This window comes from Armigeres subalbatus, chromosome 3 (genome assembly GCF_024139115.2).
Source record: "Armigeres subalbatus isolate Guangzhou_Male chromosome 3, GZ_Asu_2, whole genome shotgun sequence".
Classification (NCBI taxonomy): Eukaryota; Metazoa; Arthropoda; class Insecta; order Diptera; family Culicidae; genus Armigeres; species Armigeres subalbatus.
Window position 1 is genome coordinate 399,581,337 of NC_085141.1, and position 23,254 is coordinate 399,604,590.

Below are 23,254 nucleotides of genomic sequence, written 5' to 3' on the forward strand. Positions count from 1 at the left end.
CCTTTTTCCACTTCCCCCAGTGTACCTTATATAAAAAACCCAGATTAATCCACCTAGCAGTGATGATGCCTTTCTCGTGTATTATAAAATATATCGAAAGAATCACATTAGAAAGGTCAAAAAAGCTCTTTAGGAGAATAGATCACATTTTTTCGATCATTTTGCATGTTTTTGCATTAGTTAAAATGTATTGCCACTATTTTCGGAAAAAAATTTTTTTTCGGTTTTGAATTTTTTTTCCAAGGGGGGACCCTTGGGAAAAAACAATGATTTTTCAATAATTCCGAAATGCAATGTCCGATCGAGCCAATTTTCAATAGCAAACAATGGGACCGCATTCCTCGTCGAATGCAACTTGTTGCGAGTAAATCGGATAATGCTAAGTTCCAAAAAGTGTGTCTACAAAATTTGTACACATACACACATACACACACACACACACATACATACATACACACATACAGACATCACCTCAATTCGTCGAGCTGAGTCGATCGGTATATAAAAATCGGCCCTCCGGGCCTCCTATCAGAATTTTGTTTTTGAAGCAATATTATAGCCTTTACGTACACTTAGTGTACGAGAAAGGCAAAACAGACGTAGTCCTACGTTTCGTCAATTTAATGAAACCCTGAGAGATAATTGAAACAGATTTTACTACCGTGATTGTGATGAATAATATATTTCTCGGCTTTATCGGTCAGTCCTACACAAAGTACAACTATGAAGCGATAGAGTGTGGCCATCTATTGAACATGACCATCTATAGAGACCATCTATTGAACAGCACACAATCGAAAAGTGAATCATCTTGCCAAACGTCCTGGTTGTGGACGGCTTGGTTAGTGGTATGGAAACCACCGTACAATTGATGCACTATGCACTATGATGACTTAAGTCGAGTCAAGTACGAGACACTGAAGACGGCCTTACTGTTGAGGTCGAAATACGTATCTGTCAAGATACAATTTAGTGGTGGAATTCAATGGAATTGTACAAACTCGTCTTATGACAAGTGCTGTAAGAAACCAAACATGCACTACAACATGACGGATCACAAACGGCCAAGTTGAGGACAAGCCTCCCGGAATTCAAACCTAAATGCACTCGCGTTTTCAAGGACACACCATTCAAAATGGAAGCAACGCAAAACTGTCATTTTTATTATTTCACGCATGCTGCGACGCTAAAATAATAAAAATGGCAGTTGCTTCGTTGTTGCACGTTGCTTCCGTATTGATTGATGTGCCTTTGAAAACGCGAGAGGATTTAGTTTTTGATTCAGGGAGGCTTGTCCTTAAGCTTATTGAAGCATATCCTACGAAAATAACTTGAGAGATTCCTTCGGAAATTCCTTTGAAATTTCAAAAAAATCCTTCAGGAATTTCTTCGGAAATTATATCTGAAATTTCTAAAGTAAATTATTGCAGGTATTTCTTTGGAAATTCCTCCAGTAACTTCTCCGAAAGCTCCTTCGGGCCACCATAGAGAATTTCTTTAAACAAGTCTTCCAGGAATTGCCTTCGAAATTCCTTCGGGAATTTAATCATAAATTCCTATATTCTCCAGGAATTGCTTCAGGAATTCCAGGAATTCAGCTTCAAAGAAAACCTTAAAAGATTTAAGCAAACAACGGTGGCTAGTCGATAAAATGATTATATTATTTCTGATTTATGACTTGAAGGTAATTACAACAACATTATTGAAGGAGAGACAGCTGCTAACAATTCGAAAATCGAAAACCTATAAAAGTTTGGGAAAAAAAATTTCCGAGAGATTTAGAGGAAGCTGATTGTAAATATCGCTTGCCATCTATAAACATGAAAATCTCAGCACTGATCGCAACTTTAAATTACTCGGTAGAGACTCTCAAGAATAGTAACTTATAGCACATATTGCCGAATTTCAGTAGTACATATGGCCGATTTTCGGCAATACTTAAAATATTTCGGCAAAACAATATTTTTTGACGACATTCCGGCTAACGGAACATGTTCGTCAAATAATTTTACCGAAATAAAATTTGGCTTTTAAGTGTGTACCTCAATTTAATATGGCGATCGGGAAAGCTCAGAAATAAAAAAAAACAGTGGCAGAGAAATAAGAAAATAAATAGAATAAAATAAAAATAGAAAAAAATACTAAGGCCGATACAAATATTTAAGAACTATTTTGTCCCCCCCCCCTCGAACTTTTTCTGCCAAAAAAATAATATTTTGAGGGGTCAACAAAATAAAATTTGGATAATTTTGAGGATTTTCAGGTTTAGGTTTCAGGTTATTAGGTTTAGATTATTTAGAACAATAATAATCATGAGAACGATCTATAAATTAATTACGGTCCGAAGTCTATTATATTTTGATAGTATTTTACGGGTTAAATAACCAACAAAAATTTTACATTTTATTTTAGCACGTAACTTTTGTTAAAAAAATAACGACATATGAGAACTGTTCCAATTTCCATCTCACTGAACATTAGACCTGTTCACCATTTTCAAAAGTATTCCAGATTCAAAGTGCCACCCCTCTATTTCAATGAGTATCTTAAATGGAGTCTCCTGACCAATTTTCAGCCAAATCCATGGAAATTTAGAGGTGCATCAAACGAGATTTGTGATTTTTCAGACTTTCCCATAGAAATGTCGTCTGAATGCATCAATTTTACTCCACATAATAGAAGCATTAGTCCTTAATAGCTTCTTTAGACTATTATCTTCCACTTTATCATTGATACCAGGATGTTTAGAGCGCTTATTCTATGACTTTTTAGTAGGTTTAGCTGAAAAATTTGCCTAAAAACTAAAAAAAATATTTTGGGTGCTTCTGGGGGTAGTATAAATTTTCAATATATGCCCAATTAAATTTACCCGTTTATTTCCTTCGAGTGTTGCGGAAGTTTCGTCCATACATCACTTTATTCTGAAAAATAATCTTCGGCATGTAAAAATGCAGTTTTCATAAAATACTCAACATTTGAATAGGGTAGTCAAGCAAGACCATTCCCCCCATGCTAGATCAAAGTTGACTATGATTTATGAGCAATGTCATCCAGTATGCTCAACCCACTAGTATAGATCTAGAGTGGGCTATGTGGTAGTGTCAGGGCCTACAGATCAAGAGGTCTACGGTTCGAAGCGCAGAGTAGATGCAATTTTTTTCTTGACTAATCTTTTGGAAAATGGCATGTTTTCAATTTCAATATCCTTTCGCGGTCGTTAACTACATTTGAATGTGATTACGTATATACCATCCTAGCATCACTCATGCTATATACTAATTTCAAACAACCTTCAGATAGGGCTCATTCACAAATTACATAACGCAAAAAAACACAGATTTGAACCCCCACCCACCCCTCCGTGACTTGTTTGTAACATTTCCGTCATACCCACCCACCCCCACCTGTGACGCATAACGTCTTATTAAAATTTCACAAAAATGATAAATTGTTATTTTTAGTGAACTCTTCCTTAACTTCCTTCATAGTACATAATAATACTGACAAATTTGAATTTAATTTAAAATTTCTTTTTTTATATTATTTTATTATCATAAATGTTACCCGTAACAGAACTAAACAAACCCACCCACCCCCTAGACAAACCGTAACATTTTGTAACGCAATATTATGTACCCACCCACCCCTTAATGCGTTATGTAATTTGTGAATGAGCCCATATTGAGAATATAATATTGACAGCGACAGATCATCGGCAACATGGAATTTCAACCTGCCTTGGTAAAAAAATATATTCATCTACTCTGCGCCTCGAACCGTAGACCTCTTGATCTGTAGGCCCTGACACTACCACATAGCCCACTCTAGATCTATACTAGTGGGTTGAACATACTGGATGACATTGCTCATAAATCATAGTCAACTTTGATCTAGCATGGGGGAATGGTCTTGCTTGACTACCCTATTCAAATGTTGAGTATTTTATGAAAACTGCATTTTTACATGCCGAAGATTATTTTTCAGAATAAAGTGATGTATGGACGAAACTTTCGCAACACTCGAAGGAAATAAACGGGTAAATTTAATTGGGCATATATTGAAAATTTATACCACCCCCAGAAGCATCCAAAATATTTTTTTAGTTATTAGGCATTTTTTCAGCTAAACTTACTGAAAAGTGACAGAATAAGCACTCTAAACATCCTAGTATCAATGACAAAGTGGTAGATAGTAGTCTAAAGAAGCTATTAAGGACTATTGCTTCTATTATGTGGAGTAAAATTGATGCATTCAGACGACATTTCTATGGAAAAGTCTGAAAAACCACAAATCTCGTTTGATGCACCTCTAAATTTACATGGATTTGGCTGAAAATTGGTCTGGTGACTCCATTTAAGATACTCATTGAAATAGAGGGGTGGTACTTTGAATCTGGAATACTTTTGAAAATGGTGAACAAGTCTACTGAACATATATTCATCTCATCGCAAAACAAAGAAATAAAGCACCAATCTCGTCGCTTCTTTTTGCTAACACGCGTGCTTACTGCTGAAAAAAATCACAAAAATAAGAAACAAACCAAATTCCTTTTCCTTGTTTTGTTTTTGATGGGATGGAAATAGGAGCTATGGGATGAAGTGCCGAACCGTTCCCCTATATATGTAAATATGATGTCATGTGACGTCATGTTAGCATTGTACTAAATTGTACAGCTATTTTGATAACCACAAAAACAAAAACACTGATGAACTATAAATTTACGTCGCACGTGCACAATCATCTGCAGTGTTTCGCTGTTATCAATGCAATGCATTTGTCTAACTGGCTGCATTGTTCCAAGATTGTGTGGAACGCGAGCCACTCGTGCATACTGGAACGAATCACGATACAAGCAAGCTGTTGTGAGATATCCACGTACCCTCCCACATGCAGGCACACAATATTGATGATAATGGCAAATGCCGGTTGGTCGCCGGTCGGTCAGTCCACGCGAACTGATGAATGGCGATGCGATGGTCTATCAAATCGCCATCAAACAAAACGCAATCAATCACTTCTGTGCATTGACTCACCGGGAATCTTTTATAAGTTAATTGACTTACCTGTACGGGTATCGCTCCATGAGGTAGGTGTAGAGTATGAGAAAATCCTTGTAGCGTCGCCGCACAACTTTGTCGTAGGCTTTGGATTTGATCTGCAATGGGAATAAGGAAAAGAAGGTCACAAGGTGTTTTGCATTTTTCATAGAGTACTTCCTATAAGCTGATTCGTAATCAAAAAAGTGATTGTGATAACACAAATGCTAATTATTGATGTGGTCGTGTTAATTGAATTTTCTTAATAACTTTTATGCAAACAAAATTTTATAAAAATTGCTACTAAATGTCCTATATTTCTATGTATCCGTATATTTTATGAGCTCAATGAGTAGCTTTGTTGTATGTCTTCCGCAAAAATTACTATTCACATAATATGTATCATACTAATTGGAAACAATGCACAATGGTCCCAGAGTCGAATCTAGCAAGACAAAAATGTTTGCGCCAAAACTATTAGTTTTAGATATATAATGTCTTTGGGAAAAAAAATCATATTTTTTGACGATTTTTTTCCATGTGATGAAATTAGGGTGGTACCTATATTTCAGAAGTTCATAATATCAACTTTTTAATTTTTCGGTAAAGACTTGTGCAATGTTCCACAAAGTTGTAGAGCAACTAATTTTGAGCAACTTTGCTGAAGAAACCATTTTGACGTAGAACTACGTCTGTCTTTTCTATATTGGAGTACACTTTACGATTGCAAAAAAAAAAAAAACGTCACGAAAATATGATAGACTTTGATCGTTAATATCTCAGCCGTTTTTCGATGGATTTTCAATTTTCTTGGACCATTCGATCAAGGATGAGTCAACGCTTTATTCCCGATGTACACTGAAGTCGTTTTTTACGCGGTTTTTTTTACACGAATTGATTTTTATGCGATTTTTTGTCACTCGATTTTCGAGATTTTCGCGGTTCAATCAGACATATTTTGGGATTCACGAGGTTTTTTACATCGTTTTAATTTACGCGGGCCATATCTTCAGCGTGAAAACCGACTCCAGTGTGTTACAATATTTATGTATTGTATGATAATATTTTCTATTGAAGACTTGCTAACGGTTTCGGTGAATCAGTCGATCTCGTAAGTGCAGCGCAAGCTTCTTCTTACATAGCACAACATCCCAACTGGAACTTGGGCTGCTTTTCAAATTAGTAATCTATCAGCATTTCTTTAGTTATGAATTGAAAGCTTTCTATGCCCGCCTTTGCGTTAGTGTGTATCTTGTGTGGCAAAGTCAATGGATACACTATAAAAACCCACCCACCCAAAAACTTCCTAGACCGTATCAAGAATCGATATCGTCATTTCCGGTTTCTGAGCCTTTGTTCACAAGGCTAACTCGAGACCTCAAGCCAGCATAGAAGTCAAATTAATGCAACTTACAGGGCTTTTAGCTAAGGTGCAGTTCGTTTCTGCAAACTAACGAAAGCTTGGGGGCGTTTGACGGCAGCTTTTCGCTTACGTTTATTGCGTCGATGCCAGTAAAGAAATTCGGAAGGGCCCTCCTTAGCCGTGCGGTAAGACGCGCGGCTACAAAGCAACTGTGGAAGTGCTTAATGAACACTAAGCGGCGCGGCGGCACTGTCCCAGTGTGGGGATGTAATGCCAATAGAGGAGAAGAAAAAGTAGTAGAAGAAGAAGAGGGGCTCGGAATCTTTTTCGCTGCTGCAGTGGATGCGTTCTGGTAAACTTTATTCGGCTCGGTTTTGCTGATTCCTAGATGTCTGCCGGAGTAAACGCAAAGTCCGACGCAACTCACGCGAAGGAATAATGATTTTTATCAATAAACTTTAAAACTTCTTTGTCGCGTCTACTCTGGCTTCCTCCATAGGATGACCATCAAACACCGTTGACAGCCCAGCTTTCTGGATGGGTCCTTCAGTAATGTACCACCAGGGGTTTGGAATGACCTAGTGAGGGTGGTTAGTCTTTGTTCCAGTTTGCGTCGGTGATGGTTGCAGCGGTACACTATCAGCCAGGGTTGTGCTGAATCATTCTCATACGATAATTGTTGGAATTATCATTTAATAATTTCTCAGGTGCGAAAAGTAGGCAAGTTTTCATCGGCGATATCTTTTCAAATCTTGCAGTCTATTGATAATAACACAAAATAATAATTTTAATGTAAACCTAACTAATACCAATTTAATGTCAACAAAGAAGTTCAATCGGATGTTTGGTATTGTGCTTTGATGTTATGTAGGAAAATAAGTTCAAGAGTAGCATTAACCAATGCTTCGAATCGAGATAAAGTTATCGAACGATTCTTACTCTCTAGCGAGTCAATTGATAATTTGGATATGTTATCGCTTGAGAGTGTTGATCAACCTCGATTATTTGAAAAAAATATTTTCATCATCATTTTCAAATAATATACATCACTAAGGTTCGTAATGCTAACTCAATCTCAGGAGCACAGGATAAACAACGAAAACCGATTCACTCTGGGTTTGAAAAACGCTTGCTTTGGTCTCATCGAAAAGAAAAGTATAAAACAAAAACATGTATATTATATACAGCTACTTAGTTCTACGTCACCTTTGCGTACAACCCGATTGGGCTGCACCTTTGAGTTTTTATATCACTTATGGTTCACAAGTTATGAGCTTTTTAATAAATACGTTAGGGCGGCCTCTAAAAATCGATATTCTTCACATAACTTTTTATACATTCATTTCGCGCATAAACTTTGTTCCGAGTTCTAGGACTTTTGAAGACTAACGTTTATTTCCTTACGAAAACCGTTTTTTGAATATATTTTTATGTATTGATTTTTGAGGGATACTTTGTATGGACCACATTTAGAACTTCTAAAGGCACATCTTTTTGTTGGAGACCCATGGACCTATCTCGTTTATTTATCAAGTTATAGCCGTTTTTCGATCTAAAACATATTTTTTTCAAAACGGAATAAAATGCTTTATACAAAAAACGCTCTCTCAGTTTTCCCACCATAAACGCAGAAACGTGCGAGCTTTCGAATAGAACTAATAGATTGAAAATCGGTTTGCTCCATTTTGAAATATACACTTATGAAAAAAACATGTTTTTCATAAAAAACTCAAATAACTTTTTTGTTATAAGAGATAGATCCATGGTTCTTTAACAAAAATGTGCGTCTTCAAAAGTCCTAAAAGTGCTCGGAACAAAGTTTATGCGAGAAATGAATGTATAAAAAGTTTTGTGAAGAATACCGATTTTTAGGGGCCGCCCTAACGTATTTATTAAAAAGCTCATAACTTGTGAACCATAAGTGATATAAAAATGGTTTCTTCGGCAAAGTTGCTCAAAATTAGATGCTCTACAACTTTGTGGAACATTGCACAAGTCTTTACAGAAAAATTAAAAAGTTGATATTATGAACTTCTGAAATATAGATACCACCCTAATTTCACTACATAGAAAAAAAATCGTCAAAAAATATGAACTTTTTTTTCCCAAATACACTATATATCTAAAACTAATAGTTTTGACGCAAACATTTTTGTTTTGCTAGATTCGACTCTGGGACCATTGTGCAATGTATGCGCAGCTAAGTAACAGCTAAATTAGCCTAAAATTAATATTAAATGTCACCGTTCAATCATAATTCAGCGTCAATGTCAAATTGAATCACGCTAATTTAAAAAATCACCTCAATAAAGCATAATAATTTAAATTACTCTATTGACAATGCTTTTCAGTCGAACACTGTAAAGTGCCTCAATATCACCCCAAGTACATACCTAAAATTCACTCACTGGTCATACATATGCTTGAACTGAGTTCAAATTAAGTTGTCTTCATCGATTTGCACATACAGCGTACATCTACATACTATTTCCACAACTTTTTGAATACCACCCGATGTTTTTTTTGTGGATTTTTCGTGGGATTACCGTGGGGTATCGAAATCCGTACACTTAAGCTCCTTAGTATATGAAAAAGTCATTAGAAAATTGGAATCGAATGTAAATAAAACGATTGTCATTGACACAGGCGCATGAAGACTTCTACTTTTGAAGTGTTTCACATTGGCTCATTAAAAACTAAGAAAAACATGATAAAATAATGAATAAAATCAACTACTCCTGACTCGAAATCCGTCCACAGTGGACGGATTTCGAATCAAAGGATCAAAATCCGTACAGCTATTTCTTAACTAAATATTTAAATTGAAACAGTCTGATTGACTAAACTACCACTGTACATAGTTCGATATGCACATTAAGAAGCGATCCCTTCGATTTGTATTCCGCTTATCTTATGTAATGATTTGCAATTAGCAATTAAAACATAGTTACTTTTGGTGCAATTATGCTCTACCCGAAAACAAAATGGCGGCACAAACTCCGCGTTTAATGGGTGGAGATTTGTTTTTGATTTTTGTGGTTCTAATTTCGAAGCCTTCTTTACAATTCTATGCCCTAAAAGCTTACTGTCAAGTATCTGAACAGGATAAGATTAATTATTCCTACATTAATTACCTTTAACCTTCTTTAATTTATTGATATCTCATTAGGTGGACGGATTTCGGTGCTGTACGGATTTCGGTCCCGCACGGTATTTCAATGTCTCATTAAATCAAAAGGTCAGAAACAAACAAAAGAAAAACGCGTAAAAAGCGACCCCAGTGTATTATTAATGAATAATTTCTGAAGGTCCTTAAAATTATATCATCAAAGGTCACTTTTTACCAGTAACCGAAGTAGAAGCATAAATACTTAACATATTTTCACGTTGTAGGTTTCAATATGCTAAATATGATCGTTAATTATATGTCATGTTGTAGAGAATGTTTTGTTTTGTCAACTACAATAGTTTGACACTTTAAGTACCAGTACTTAGGCTACCAGGCCGCGGCAAACTATTGATGTTGGTCACGTGACTTAGAGCGATATTACTGCCCTTCTACGCATAATTGTCCCATGTTAGTTTTTGTGCATTTTGAATTTTTACCATAGAGTAGTCTTTTTTGATGTATATTTTTTGAAAACTGTAACAGATATCGAACATTGTTCGGAAAATCATTGAAAACAACATCAAGTCTATTTGTCTCATTGTTTAATTTCTACGCATAATTGTCTCGCGGTGACTAAATTATTATGATAGATTCTGTAATTTTATGGAGCAACGCTCATTGGAATAGTATTTTATGCTTAGATCTTCCAATTTTAGCCTGTTCCCGTGGTTAATAGGGCAATCTGAAAAAAAATCATTCTAAGCGACATAATCACTTCAACCACGTGGACAGTTCACTTCCATAGATGAAGCATGGAAAGACATATGTCAATCGTAGGAGTCATTTACAAAGTCATGCACTGACCGGGACTGATATGCGTAAAAACCACCAAATAAGTGCTGTATTTCTGGTATAAGTAAAATGCGAAAAAATCCGGTGAGCACTTTGCCTTTACTCCCGTGTTGAATTTTCACCCACTATGAAGTTTCACCAACTCAAATTTATGTTATTTTAACTCACCTGAGACTATGGTGAAAACAACTCAAATTTGCCTTCTTCCACGGAACAGCACACGTTGGATCGATGCAGCTCTCTTTGTTTATAATATCATTCGTGAGAGTAAGAAAACTACCTAATATTGAGTTAAAAATTTGAACTTCGTACTCAAAGTTGAGTTCTTTAAACTTTTTTTTAGATTCTTTATTTTTTTTGTGAAGACAAATGAACTTGTTTCTCATTTGTGAGAAAAACTCCTATGTGTCAGTAAAATTGCACTTGGTGTTAAGTATGAATATGCAATATCTACACGTTTAGAAAAAAGTACCTCCCTCTTCCCTTTGTTGTCATAAAATGAAGAGCAAAACCACTCAACAAGGGCAGTAAAGTGTGGGAACCCAACGTAAAGTAATCTCATGTTTACAAAAGTTCAGTGAAATTAACCTAACTTTTGGTTAGTATGTATTTAAAATTAAGTATATTTTCTTAATATTAACTAAATTTTACCTAATTTCAAGAAAAAAATACTTTATTTTGGGTTCCCACACTAAACCCCCGATTTGAGTGAAAAGTATCTAATACTAGTTGACCCGGCAGACGTTGTCCTGCACAGTAGGCGAGAATGTGCGTTCCGAACTGCCCATGCAAAATTCGCATAGGAATCACAATTTTTATTCACGGTTTGCTCAACTTTACTCGTAATTTTCGCGTTAGGAAATATCATATAAACCCGTCGGAAACTGTAACGAATGTTTCTGCTGAAGAAATGAAAAAAATCCATCCAGCCGTTTTCGAGTTATGCGGATACGAACACAGACCATTTCATTTATATATATAAAGAGAATATTAGGTACTTTTTCTAACCGTATAGTTGATTTGGAAGCATCAAAGTAAGCTTGATATGAACAACAACGGAGAACCACCAGAATATCAATCAAAGCAATCGTGGTACTTTACCAGCAGTGACAGTTTTCCAGCAGGCTTCCGCTTGCCTAGCAGCATGACAATTCCGATCATCATTCGGGAAGGATTCTCATCAGAATCTGAGAAGAATTATCATTGGAATCTCTAGAGAATTCCTTTCGAAATCATCAAAGTACTCCAGAAAAGGAATCCAGAAAAATTCCCAGTGGATTCCTTTTGGAATCGTTGAGGGATACCCTTTATAATCCATGAGGGTTTGCTTCAGAATCTCTCGTTGATTTGCTTCGGAATTCCTCCGGAGTCTTTCGAAGATTTGTTTCGGAATCATTAGGAGATTTTCTTAGGAATTCCTCGACGATTTGTTTCAGAATACTTCGACGATTTGCTTCTACATCCCTGGAACATCGCCTACGAAATCCCTGGAACATTCACGTTGGATGTCCTGGAGGATTCCCGACGGAATCTCTGGAATATTCCCGTCCGAATCCCTGGAACATTCCCGTCAAAACCTCTTAAGGATTTCATTCGGAATCTCTAGAAGATTCTCATTGGAATCCATGAAATATTTCCATCGAATTCTCTGGCACATTTCCGTCCGAATCCCTGGAACATTTCCTTCGGACTCCTTCGAAACGCCTGGTGGTTTGCATTCAGAATCCTTGGAGGTTCGCCTGGGTATGCTTGGAGGATTCCCATCGAAATATCTGGAAATTCCCGCCAGAATCACTGGAACATTCCCATCAGAATCACTAAAGGATTTCATCGGCATCCTTTGAGGGTTCCGTCGGAATCCCTGGAGGAATATTGCAATTTTTTTATTCATTTGAGATATATAAAATATTTATAAAATATGCAAAATATTCACTGCCTCGGTTGGAACCTGACGACGATCCATCCTATATTACCCTTTGTGTGTGCGGGACAAAGCCGAGTGCTACTACACTTATGGCCAATTTCTTCACCTTCACTTGAGGGAGGATTAAGGTTGGCAACATACCACTACATAAATCCGTATTTTTTGAACGAGTGTTTGTGATATTGCCCGGTGTTGCACTAACACAATCACAATTTTCCGAAGGACGGAAAAAGACAGACGACACACCGCCGGTGGTGAATCATTCAGAAAGCTGTTTTCTTTGCCCAATTTTCCTTGAGCCTTAAGGCTCTTAACTTGTTCTGCGATCTACGATCGAAACGAAAAATAATTAGTGCGCGATCAAACGTGTTTTAGAGAGCAAAACAATCTCGAGATCCGCGTTATTTGTTCTGCATTATGCATTCAAAAAGTGAATTAATCAGTACGCGGTCAAACGTGTTTTGGAGATCAGAACGATCTCGAGATCAACGTTATTTTGTTCTGCATTGTGCGTCCCAAACATCATCTTTTGGCTCTCTGCGTAATTACAGCTGGCCTAGCAATGGCAGAGTAGCAACCGTGGGTGGTCAATCAAGCAGACTTAAGAATGATAAACGGTAGACAGTAATATGTTTCGGTTTGAAAAAAGAGAAGGACTAGACTTGATAGTTTGCTGTGCAAAAAGAGACTACTCGTTTCGTTTATTTTACTTTTATATAGGTTTGTGAGCGTTACGCTTCTTCGATCGCACAATACATGTGCATTAACATTGAGCGATTTCTAATCATATTCGAATTCTTCTTTTATAATACGTTACAGACAGTTTCTCCCTTGAAAAAGGGCAAAATAAAAGGCCGAAACTTCGGGGAAAATAAAACTGATCGTTTTGAATATACAAGATTGAGAAAGCCAAAGAAAAATTTAAAAATCTGTAGAACAAATATTACCAACTGAAATCACGCATAAAAATGGAATCAAAAGTAACCTTTAATATAATTGTATCGATACTTTTACAGCTGTGGTGGTACTAATATATTCAATTTTCATCGAACCTCCATAGAGGAAGGTCCCCGGGGAGACTTGATCACCCCATGTTTTATCGAGAACTAAAGTAGTAGACAAATGACCTTCATGTGGTGAGTTATTTTTAGGATTGACAACCTTATTTATTCTGCAGGGCGATTTGTATGTTTTGACCTTCCCACAGATTTTATTATTAGTCACGCAAAATTTGAACAACTTTTCATAACAATGACCAAATGCACAGCACAAAGCCATAAATATGCTTAATGATCTGTATTGATGAAAATGTCAACGTTACATCAAAGTTTTAGGATATTTGGATTTGAAGTTATTGCCTCAATATGGGGACACTTGATCCCCCATAAGTCACCCATACAAAAATTTGGCGAAAAAAAATTGAAAAAATTATAAATCTGTGCTCAGGCTTCTAATTTTTTTGTAGATTTGACAGATTTGATGAAGGGTTGGCAGGAAAAATTGTTTATTGCATAGATATCATAGAAAGGGGATCAAGTCTCCCCAAATTCAAAAATTGCATGTGCTGTCGAATTCAATAACAAAAATCGTTCATGTATACGCACAGCAATTCGAAAATTCCGCGTATTTTAAAGGAAAAATATTTAAAAAATCTGAGGGCACCTTTCTAATTTTATCAAAGCAAGTTCTTGGAGAGGGATCAATTTCCCCCGAATATTTAAAAAGTCGATTTTTGACAGCACTCCAAAAAATCGATTGTGTATCAACAAGAACAATAATTTAAGGACTGTCATACATCAGTAATACCGGTAAGACGCGCGGCTACAAAGCAAGACCATGCTGAGGGTGGCTGGGTTCGATTCCCGTTGCCGGTCTAGGCAATTTTCGGATAGGAAATTATCTCGACTTCCCTGGGCATACAAGTATCATCGTGTTAGCCTCATGATATACGAATGCAAAAATGGTAACCTGGCTTAGAAACCTCGCAGTTAATAACTGCAAAAGTACTTAATTAACTAAGCTGCGAGGCGGCTCTGTCCCCAGTGTGGGGATGTAATGCCAATAAGGGGTCGTACACTTATTACATAAGCAATTTTTCTGGGGTTTTCGATCCCCATGTCAGATTTTTTTCATACAAATGATTTTTTATTTTTATGAAGCACTAGTCGACCCGGCAGACGTTGTCCTGCATAGTAGGCGAAAATGTTCATGCGAAATTCCCATACGAATCTTTGTTTTAGTTTCTCACAATTTACTCAACCTTATTCGTGATTTTCGGATGAGGAAATATCATATAAACCCGTCGGAAACGATAACCATCATACCTGCTGAAGGAATGAAGAAAATCCATCGAGCCGTTTTCGAGTTATGCGGATACGAACACAGACCATTTCATTTTTATTATATAGAAGATAAGATATTGAACCATCCCCCTCCCCCAATAAATGCTTACGTTATATGTGTATGGCCCCTAAGAAGAAGAAGAAGACCCGACGAACTTCGTTTCGCCTAAAGTAGATTTATTCTCTGATTAGTTCTCGAGCTATGCAGAAATTTCTGTTTCATTTGTATGGGAGCACCCCTTTCCAGAAAGAGTAGGGGTTTCGAACCACCACAGAAACAAATCTTCCCTTCCAATACATCCACATGCCGAAATTGGTTCCATTTGCTTGATTAATTCTCGAGATTTGAAGAAATTGGTATTTCATTCATATGGGAGCCCCGTTTTCCAAAAGGGGGCGGGGTCTCGAACCATCTTAAGAACCTTCCCCGGCACCAAAAACCTCTACATACAAAATTTTCACGCTGATCGGTTCAGTAGCTTCTGAGTCTATAAGGGTCGGACAGACAGAAATTCTCTATCAAAGTTTTTCTCTATTAAATAAATTGTTAGTGAAAAAAATTATACCCTTCTCAAAAATCACTCTTAAAAGATAATGTCTTTAAAACCAGTGGATTTTTTTTAGTTAAATGAAAAAATTCAAATCGATGACGGTTTTCTGGTTTTCCAGCACATTATGACTGTGCAGAGTAAATTTTTACCGCAAGTTTGTTTTTAAAAGTTATTAAATTAATTGGCTATTTAAGTCTTGGAATTACGATAAGTGATTATTCTCTTAAGACAGATTTATTATAGGTATGAGAAAGTCAAAAATATTTCAAATAAATACTTAAATGCTGTACCGATCACTGTAGTAGTGTAGTATGTGACACATCTAAAAGGTTTATTATTGAACATTTAGCGTAAGACAACAAAGCAACACGTCGTTAAAAATCCCGATGTAAACAGGACAGAACGTTCCTATAACTAATTGCACGGCGGAATAATTACTAGAGCAATTGTTTACATTATAATAATGCTTTAACGGGCAAAAGGTGAATCTATTGGCTGAAATGACATAGAAGGTGATTTTCTTTTAATTGCAGAATAAACTGCATAGCGTAATTGAAACGTGATTCAAATTCCCCGATATTTTAATAGGCGACTTAATTCCATATGAATCATAGAATGAACAGTCGCTTCGATGTTTTGAACAAATTTTTTTCAAGAACATTGACATAGCTTCGTGCACATTTTGTTCCCAGTAATAAAATCTTATAAAATTTGCAGAATATGCGTTGCACATAAAAGTTGTTATCGAATTCATTTTCACCCTCAAACGTTCTACAAACAAAAAGAAGAAGATATTCTATCAGCAATCTCCAAAACAGTTTTTTTTAATGTAATTCCCCAATCTTACTTAACTTACCTCATATTCTGAATATTTTAAAAAGAGACCCTTCTTTTCTGGAACAAGCTTTACTACAATACTGAGTTCGCTTGGATCACCATCACCAGATTCGTCACCTGTAAGCAGAACATAAAATTCGATTGTTATTAGACGTAGAAGTTTTTTTACTATTTAAAAGTATACAGATGCACCCACTATTTCCACTCATGGTCGTTGTATGCAACAGTCACTGGTCTACTGTTATAGACGAATTAACTTCTTGATCGAATACCCCATCACACAAACTACGGTTATAGTTGTGATAATACCCCTTAATCTGTTTAGCGCAAAATTTGCCGAGCAGATCGCTTTACTTCACAGCACTATTAGAATGACAAGAGCAGATCACATTATGAAATGGTTCACATGGCGTCAACTATTAGCATTGTCAATCAGCGTAAATAAAGTCGTAATGCAAATACCTACAACGATCAAAAGGTAGTGTGATGATGAAAAGTAAGAGTAAGTGCAGCGGATTCTCGCCACAAACAAAGCTATAGACTGGAGCCGATCAACGAACCAACGACAATAACCAACTATGGTGGTGGATGGCGACGGCGATGCAGCAAAGGTAAGTGAACTCGATCAGTAAGGAATGGTTGCAAAGCAATCATCGTTGGATACATGAAGCAAGAAGGGGTTCATGATTTATCCTACTTATTTAGATTTGTTTTCAACGATCAACTATCTTTTGCCACCTGTCATAAGACGAGTTTATACAATCCCATTGAATTCCACCACTTAATTGTATCTTGACAGATACGTATTTCGACCTCAACAGTAAGGCCGTCTTCAGTGTCTCGTACTTGACTCGACTCACTCAAGCTCAAAATAATTTTCTTATCTTTTGCCAGTCGATCATGAACTTTGAAGAAATTTTGGTAATGTGATGGATCTGACATGATAATCAATTTGCATCGAAAGAAGTGTTGTGAAGCACGTCACTTCCCTAATAGGTTATATTGCGTGCCATTGTATGTCGTTTTTCAATACATTTTTATCGCCGGTATTTTCTGTCAGATCAATGCGTTTTTTTCCACCATTAAAGTTGAATACCGTAATCGGAAAGATCCACAAATTGCGTAACGCTTCGAGGGGAGAGAACCGTTCCATAAAGTGTGACGATCTATACAAAGTTTTCAGATACTCCATACAAAAATATTCCCTATGTCACACCGGGAAAAGAGACATGGATTTATTTTAACCTCACATAATTGATGAATCATTTCATCTCCATGTAAAATGTAAAAAAACCTAATAAAAACATGTTGAAATTTTGATTCTCCTATAAAAGAATTGTCGTAAATCAACAAACTTAATTTTTTTCGCCGAGATCTGATCATTTTTTGTTTATTTTCTTGAAATGGGTACCGCCGAAATTTTCTGCCGAAGTTTAGTTCTGAAATATGCTGAGCTATAGCGGTGGCCGATTTTGTCGAGCTTGAAAAATAAAAAGTTAGTAGTAGTTAGTTAATATTATTCAGGCGTCTAGTTAGTATGAACGTAATTTTTTTTATGTTGGTGCTATCAGCGTATGACACTTTTAATGGGTATATTGTAATATGGGAGAAACATTGCTTTACATTTCTCCTGTATGTATACAGCACAGTAATGACCCTTTGAATGACCAATGGAGTTAACTCAATAGTAAAGCAAACCCAATTGGGACTAGCATACGAGTACCGACAGTTAATTGTACTACATATAATGCAATTTTGGAAGTACGCATCAATAATTATCTTTACGTAAACCAGGTGCATTTAGCTATTTATTAACATATTGTGCTTGTATAATACGCATTGGTACTATCCCGTTAAATTGGGCCACATGACTGTAACTTTACAGATCTGTACTTGACTCGTACGAAACAATTTGGCTATTGAGGCAAAAGTAATAACTCGCCTTATGATAAGTTAAGTCAATCCAGCACTATATAATATACATACATTCTATTCAACAAACGTATTTTAGTGATAGCTTTCAATATCACCAAAGCACGAAATCTACCCATCTACAATCGTTTTAATCAATATTAACCTGCTATTTAATTGGCCGAGCAGATCGTACAATTCAGTCAATTCAAATAGTGTGGCGAATCGATCACTTTGGTCATCTGTTTTGTCACGGCTACGAATCAAGATGCTTGCATAGTGCCTAGAAGGAATACTATTAAATTTATTCACGGGAAATTCGAGTACGTGTTCGGCATAAGTTTGCGTCAATAAGCTAGAAAAGTTGAGTAATATTTAACTAGTTGAAGTGAGTATGCGTACTACCTTATTCTATATGCTAGGTAAAATTGTTTGAATTGAACATAAATAGTGGCAAAACGGAAGTACTTCCAGGGTAGGTAGCAGGGTTCTTTTTATATCCACAATTCATCGCTATCGAGAAGAGTTGATTGCATTTAATAAGTTGTCACTTGTAATGTGAGCACAATGCAGCAAAAAATAGGAAAAATATAAAAAATGACATATGGATCTCCAAAATGTTGACTGAAATCTCTTAAAAGGAGGCTTCCGAGCCTCTTGAAAGGAGGCTTCCGAGCCTCTTGAAAGGAGGCTTCCGAGCCTCTTGAAAGGAGGCTTCCGAGCCTCTTGAAAGGAGGCGTCCGAGCCTCTTGAAAGGAGGCTTCCGAGCCTCTTGAAAGGAGGCTTCCAGGCCTCTTGAAAGGAGGCTTCCAGGCCTCTTGAAAGGAGGCTTCCAGGCCTCTTGAAAGGAGGCTTCCAGGCCTCTTGAAAGGAGGCTTCCAGCCTCTTGAAAGGAGTCTTCTGAGCCTCTTGAAAGGAGGCTTCCGAGCCTCTTGAAGGAGGCTTCCAGGCCTCTTGAAGGAGGCTTGAGGCCTCTTGAAAGTAGGCTTCCAGGCCTCTTGAAAGGAGGCTTCCAGGCCTCTTGAAAGGAGGCTTCCAGAGCCTCTTGAAAGGAGGCTTCCAGGCCTCTTGAAAGGAGGCTTGAGGCCTCTTGAAAGGAGGCTTCCAGGCCTCTTGAAAGGAGGCTTCCAGGCCTCTTGAAAGGAGGCTTGAGCTCTTGAAGGAGGCTTCTGAGCCTCTTGAAAGGAGGCTTCCGGAGCCTCTTGAAAGGAGGCTTCCAGCCTCTTGAAAGGAGGCTTCCAGGCCTCTTGAAAGGAGGCTTGAGGCCTCTTGAAAGGAGGCTTCCAGGCCTCTTGAAGGAGGCTTCCGAGCCTCTTGAAAGGAGGCTTCCAGGCCTCTTGAAAGGAGGCTTCCAGGCCTCTTGAAAGGAGGCTTCCAAGCCTCTTGAAAGGAGGCTTCCAGGCCTCTTGAAAGGAGGCTTCCGGGCCTCTTGAAAGGAGGCTTCTGAGCCTCTTGAAAGGAGGCTTGAGCCTCTTGAAAGGAGGCTCTGAGCCTCTTGAAGGAGGCTTCCAGGCCTCTTGAAGGAGGCTTCCAGGCCTCTTGAAAGGAGGCTTCCAGGCCTCTTGAAAGGAGGCTTCCTGAGCCTCTTGAAAGGAGGCTCTGAGGCCTCTTGAAGGAGGCTTCCGAGCCTCTTAAAAGGAGGCTTCTGAGCCTCTTGAAGGAGGCTTCCGGGCCTCTTGAAAGGAGGCTTCTGAGCCTCTTGAAAGGAGGCTTCCAGGCCTCTTGAAAGGAGGCTTCCAGGCCTCTTGAAAGGAGGCTTCCGGGCCTCTTGAAAGGAGGCCTGAGCCTCTTGAAAGGAGGCTTCCAGGCCTCTTGAAAGGAGGCTTCTGAGCCTCTTGAAAGGAGGCTTCCTGAGCCTCTTGAAAGGAGGCTTCCGAGCCTCTTGAAAGGAGGCTTCCGAGCCTCTTGAAAGGAGGCTTCCGAGCCTCTTGAAAGGAGGCTTCCGAGCCTCTTGAAAGGAGGCTTCCGAGCCTCTTGAAAGGAGGCTTTCGAGCGTCTTGAAAGGAGGCTCACGAGCCTCTTGAAAGGAGGCTTCCGGGCCTCTTGAAAGGAGGCTTCCGAGCCTCTTGAAAGGAGGCTTCCGAGCCTCTTGAAAGGAGGCTTCCGAGCCTCTTGAAAGGAGGCTTCCAAGCCTCTTGAAAGGAGGCTTCCGAGCCTCTTGAAAGGAGGCTTCCTAGCCTCTTGAAGGGGGCTTCCAGGCCTCTTGAAATGAGGCTCTGAGCCTCTTGAAAGGAGGCTTCCAGGCCTCTTGAAAGGAGGCTTCCAGGCCTCTTGAAAGGAGGCTTCCAGGCCTCTTGAAAGGAGGCTTCCAGGCCTCTTGAAAGGAGGCTTCCGAGCCTCTTGAAAGGAGGCTTCCGAGCCTCTTGAAAGGAGGCTTCCGAGCCTCTTGAAAGGAGGCTTCCAGAGCCTTTTGAAAGGAGGCTTCCAGAGCCTCTTGGAAGGAGGCTTCCAGAGCCTCTTGAAAGGAGGCTTCCGAGCCTCTTGAAAGGAGGCTTCCGAGCCTCTTGGAAGGAGGCTTCCGAGCCTCTTGAAAGGAGGCTCCGAGCCTCTTGAAAGGAGGCTTTCGAGCCTCTTGAAAGGAGGCTTTCGAGCCTCTTGAAAGGAGGTTTTCTAGCCTCTTGAAAGGAGGCTTTCTAGCCTCTTGAAAGGAGGCTTTCTAGCCTCTTGAAAGGAGGCTTTCTAGCCTCTTGAAAGGAGGCTTTCTAGCCTCTTGAAAGGAGGCTTTCGAGCCTCTTGAAAGGAGGCTTTCTAGCCTCTTGAAAGGAGGCTTCCGAGCGGTAAACAGGAGAACGGTATCTGACGGCATCGCATGAATCACGAGTGGAGAAAGATATTCCATTCGGCGTAGGTTCATCAAAGACCTGTAGCCCATCAAGTATCAAGTAACTACATATGTGCAAGAGAATTGCTTAAACATATTCGCTCAAAGATACATTGAACATGGTATATTATTCCAGTATTTCTCTTGAAAAATGGGCCTAATCGGTGAAATCGTTTGAAAATTATCTTCAAAATACTAAAATTTCATTATGTGTATAGGAAAAAAACACTTTTTTGGCACTTATACTCATTCAATTTGCTCGCAACAAGCTGCATTTGACGAGGATTGATGCATTGAATATTAATAAATATTATTAATATATCCAACTAACAGTGTTCTATTTGACTTACCAGACATTTATTTAAAGAACTCTAACTTGGAAATGTGCCAATATGTGTTGAAATTTTCAAACTTTCTGCAAAATTTCTTGTCGCTATCTGAAAGGTCTGATGGTACTCTAAAATGTGGTATATGCAAGGTTTGCAAAAATCGCTCTCAATAGATAACGAACAACGATAAAAGAAAAGCAAAAACTGTTCCGCATTATAGCTAGTCATGATAACAAGTTTTATCGGATAGGCAGCCCCCACAGAGAAGTGATGATTCTCGCTTTGTTCTCGCTCATTTTGTGTTGGGGAACGCACAGCTGTGTATTTTTTTATTCATTCGTTTATTTTCAAGGCTCAGTCGTGTTAAAAACACTTGCGGAGCCACAAACAATATTATACAATATAATTTTACAATCATTTTAGGAATAATCAATATAAAAATCAATCTCTTCAACTTTAACATTCATTGCATTAGCAATTCTTATCTTATCCTCAGCTATCAGAAGTTGTCGCTCACTCTTGTCGTCGATCCATTTGTACGATGCAATTCTGTATTTCTTCTTCCTTCGTGGAGAGTCCGGAACAGTTTTACTTCCTTCCTCGCTCGATGGAGAGTCATTCGAAATAGCATTTTTGTTGGTCGGCTCCACACGGGATGGACATGGGCTTCGCTTTGTGTCCGTTTCTTTCACACACAATATCGGTTTTTTTGCTTTTTGCTTACTACTACCGAGCTCAACTCTATCAGCAACGGCAGCTGGCACTTTTTTATTTTCTTCTTTCTGCTGTATAGAGATGCTTCGTCGTTCATGTAAATGTAACACCGGACAAGATTTTTTTAGGTGCATGTCAGATTTACAAACAAAACATTTCGGTTTAACGCCATCATAGTAGATTCTCCCTTTCAAATTACAAAAGTAGAGAATCTCCGGGATTACCTATTCGATCTCAATATATAGACCGCGAACTCCAGTAAACATATCCAAATAATAGTCTGTTGGAAACCGTTCGCGTACTGTGCGCTTCACTTTTCCATATGTCGACATCACGGAAGACACATCCGAATTGGAGCTCTCCGGCGGCAGGTCGAAAATTCGTACGTAGCGAGTATTTCCTCCGGCTACATACATCTGCACTATTACCTTCTTCCCATTCAAATAGTTGAATGGTAACAATTCAGCATTGTTTTGCAGTACAAACTTCATCGCCTCCTCGGTTTTAAACCGAATAAATACCGACTTTTCGTCCGATATTTTATAGGCAGTTTCCATTCATTTCTGATCCCCTTTTAATGATTTAACAAAACGTGCCATATCAACCCAGTTGGTTGAATAGCACATTCGGGGAACAGAAACGCTAACGTGTTCTTCACCACCACACTGCCTGACATTGCGACCGGTAGGTATGGATACCGCGAACGATACAAACAGCACCGAAAAAAGCCTGCTTGTGAACCAGCGCGTCTGTTCACATCGAGGTGTGATCGTCCACTGAACACACAGCTGTGTAGAACAAGCTGAAATGCATCATCAGAACCAGTGCTACCCGCGTTTGGAGCTTTTTAAAATAAATTCATCATGAGGTAGGTATAGTCTCTTGATAGTCTTTCATTATCATGACAGCTTGCGAAAAAAGTCTCTCGCGGTATGTTACATATCGTATATGTATACAGAGATGATAAGTGAAAGACTTTGTCATTCTCTGTTGGATTCAATTCTTAGGTGAAGTAGCTGGGACATGCGGCGACAAAAGACATATTTAACTGGTCAAAACGCCAACTTTTCAATTACGTGGCTAAGAAAACGCAATTTTTGCGACTGTGTTGCAGACATGTGTTTTGAGGTCTGTCTCGTTTGGAGAATTAAACTGAAATTAAACTTGAAAGTGACATTTCAATAATTATCGAATAACCCTGCTCGTAGAGAAAGATTACTTTTGACAGATATCGAATCATTTTTCAGCGATGTCTTATTGGAATTGCTGGGAAGCACAACTTTTTTTACATTTTCTACAAGGGCCATCCTATATGAGAATGTATGTATGGGATTTAATGAAAACAGATTTAGATTAAGCTCACCGACAATGAGATGAAAATATTCAAAACTTCGTTGCTAGTAGGAAGTATGAGAATGTAGTTAAATAGTTAAACATTTGGTACCTAAACAGATGAAGTAGCAAG

The 23,254-nt window shown here is 38.3% G+C and overlaps 1 protein-coding gene across 5 annotated transcripts in view; it reads right to left on the bottom strand.

Annotated features, from left to right (window-relative positions):
* Positions 1 to 23,254, bottom strand: part of LOC134226925 (sorting nexin-8-like) — a 78,439-nt gene that overhangs the window by 20,336 nt on the left and 34,849 nt on the right. For 2 of the 5 annotated variants that reach the window (XM_062708042.1, XM_062708041.1), the window contains exons 2-3: positions 16,034 to 16,131; positions 5,064 to 5,155 (exon numbers count right to left, since the gene is read on the bottom strand). In XM_062708042.1, coding sequence (XP_062564026.1) covers positions 5,064 to 5,155; positions 16,034 to 16,131 — 190 coding nt within the window. The other 3 variants (XM_062708045.1, XM_062708043.1, XM_062708044.1) reach the window with 3 other exon arrangements.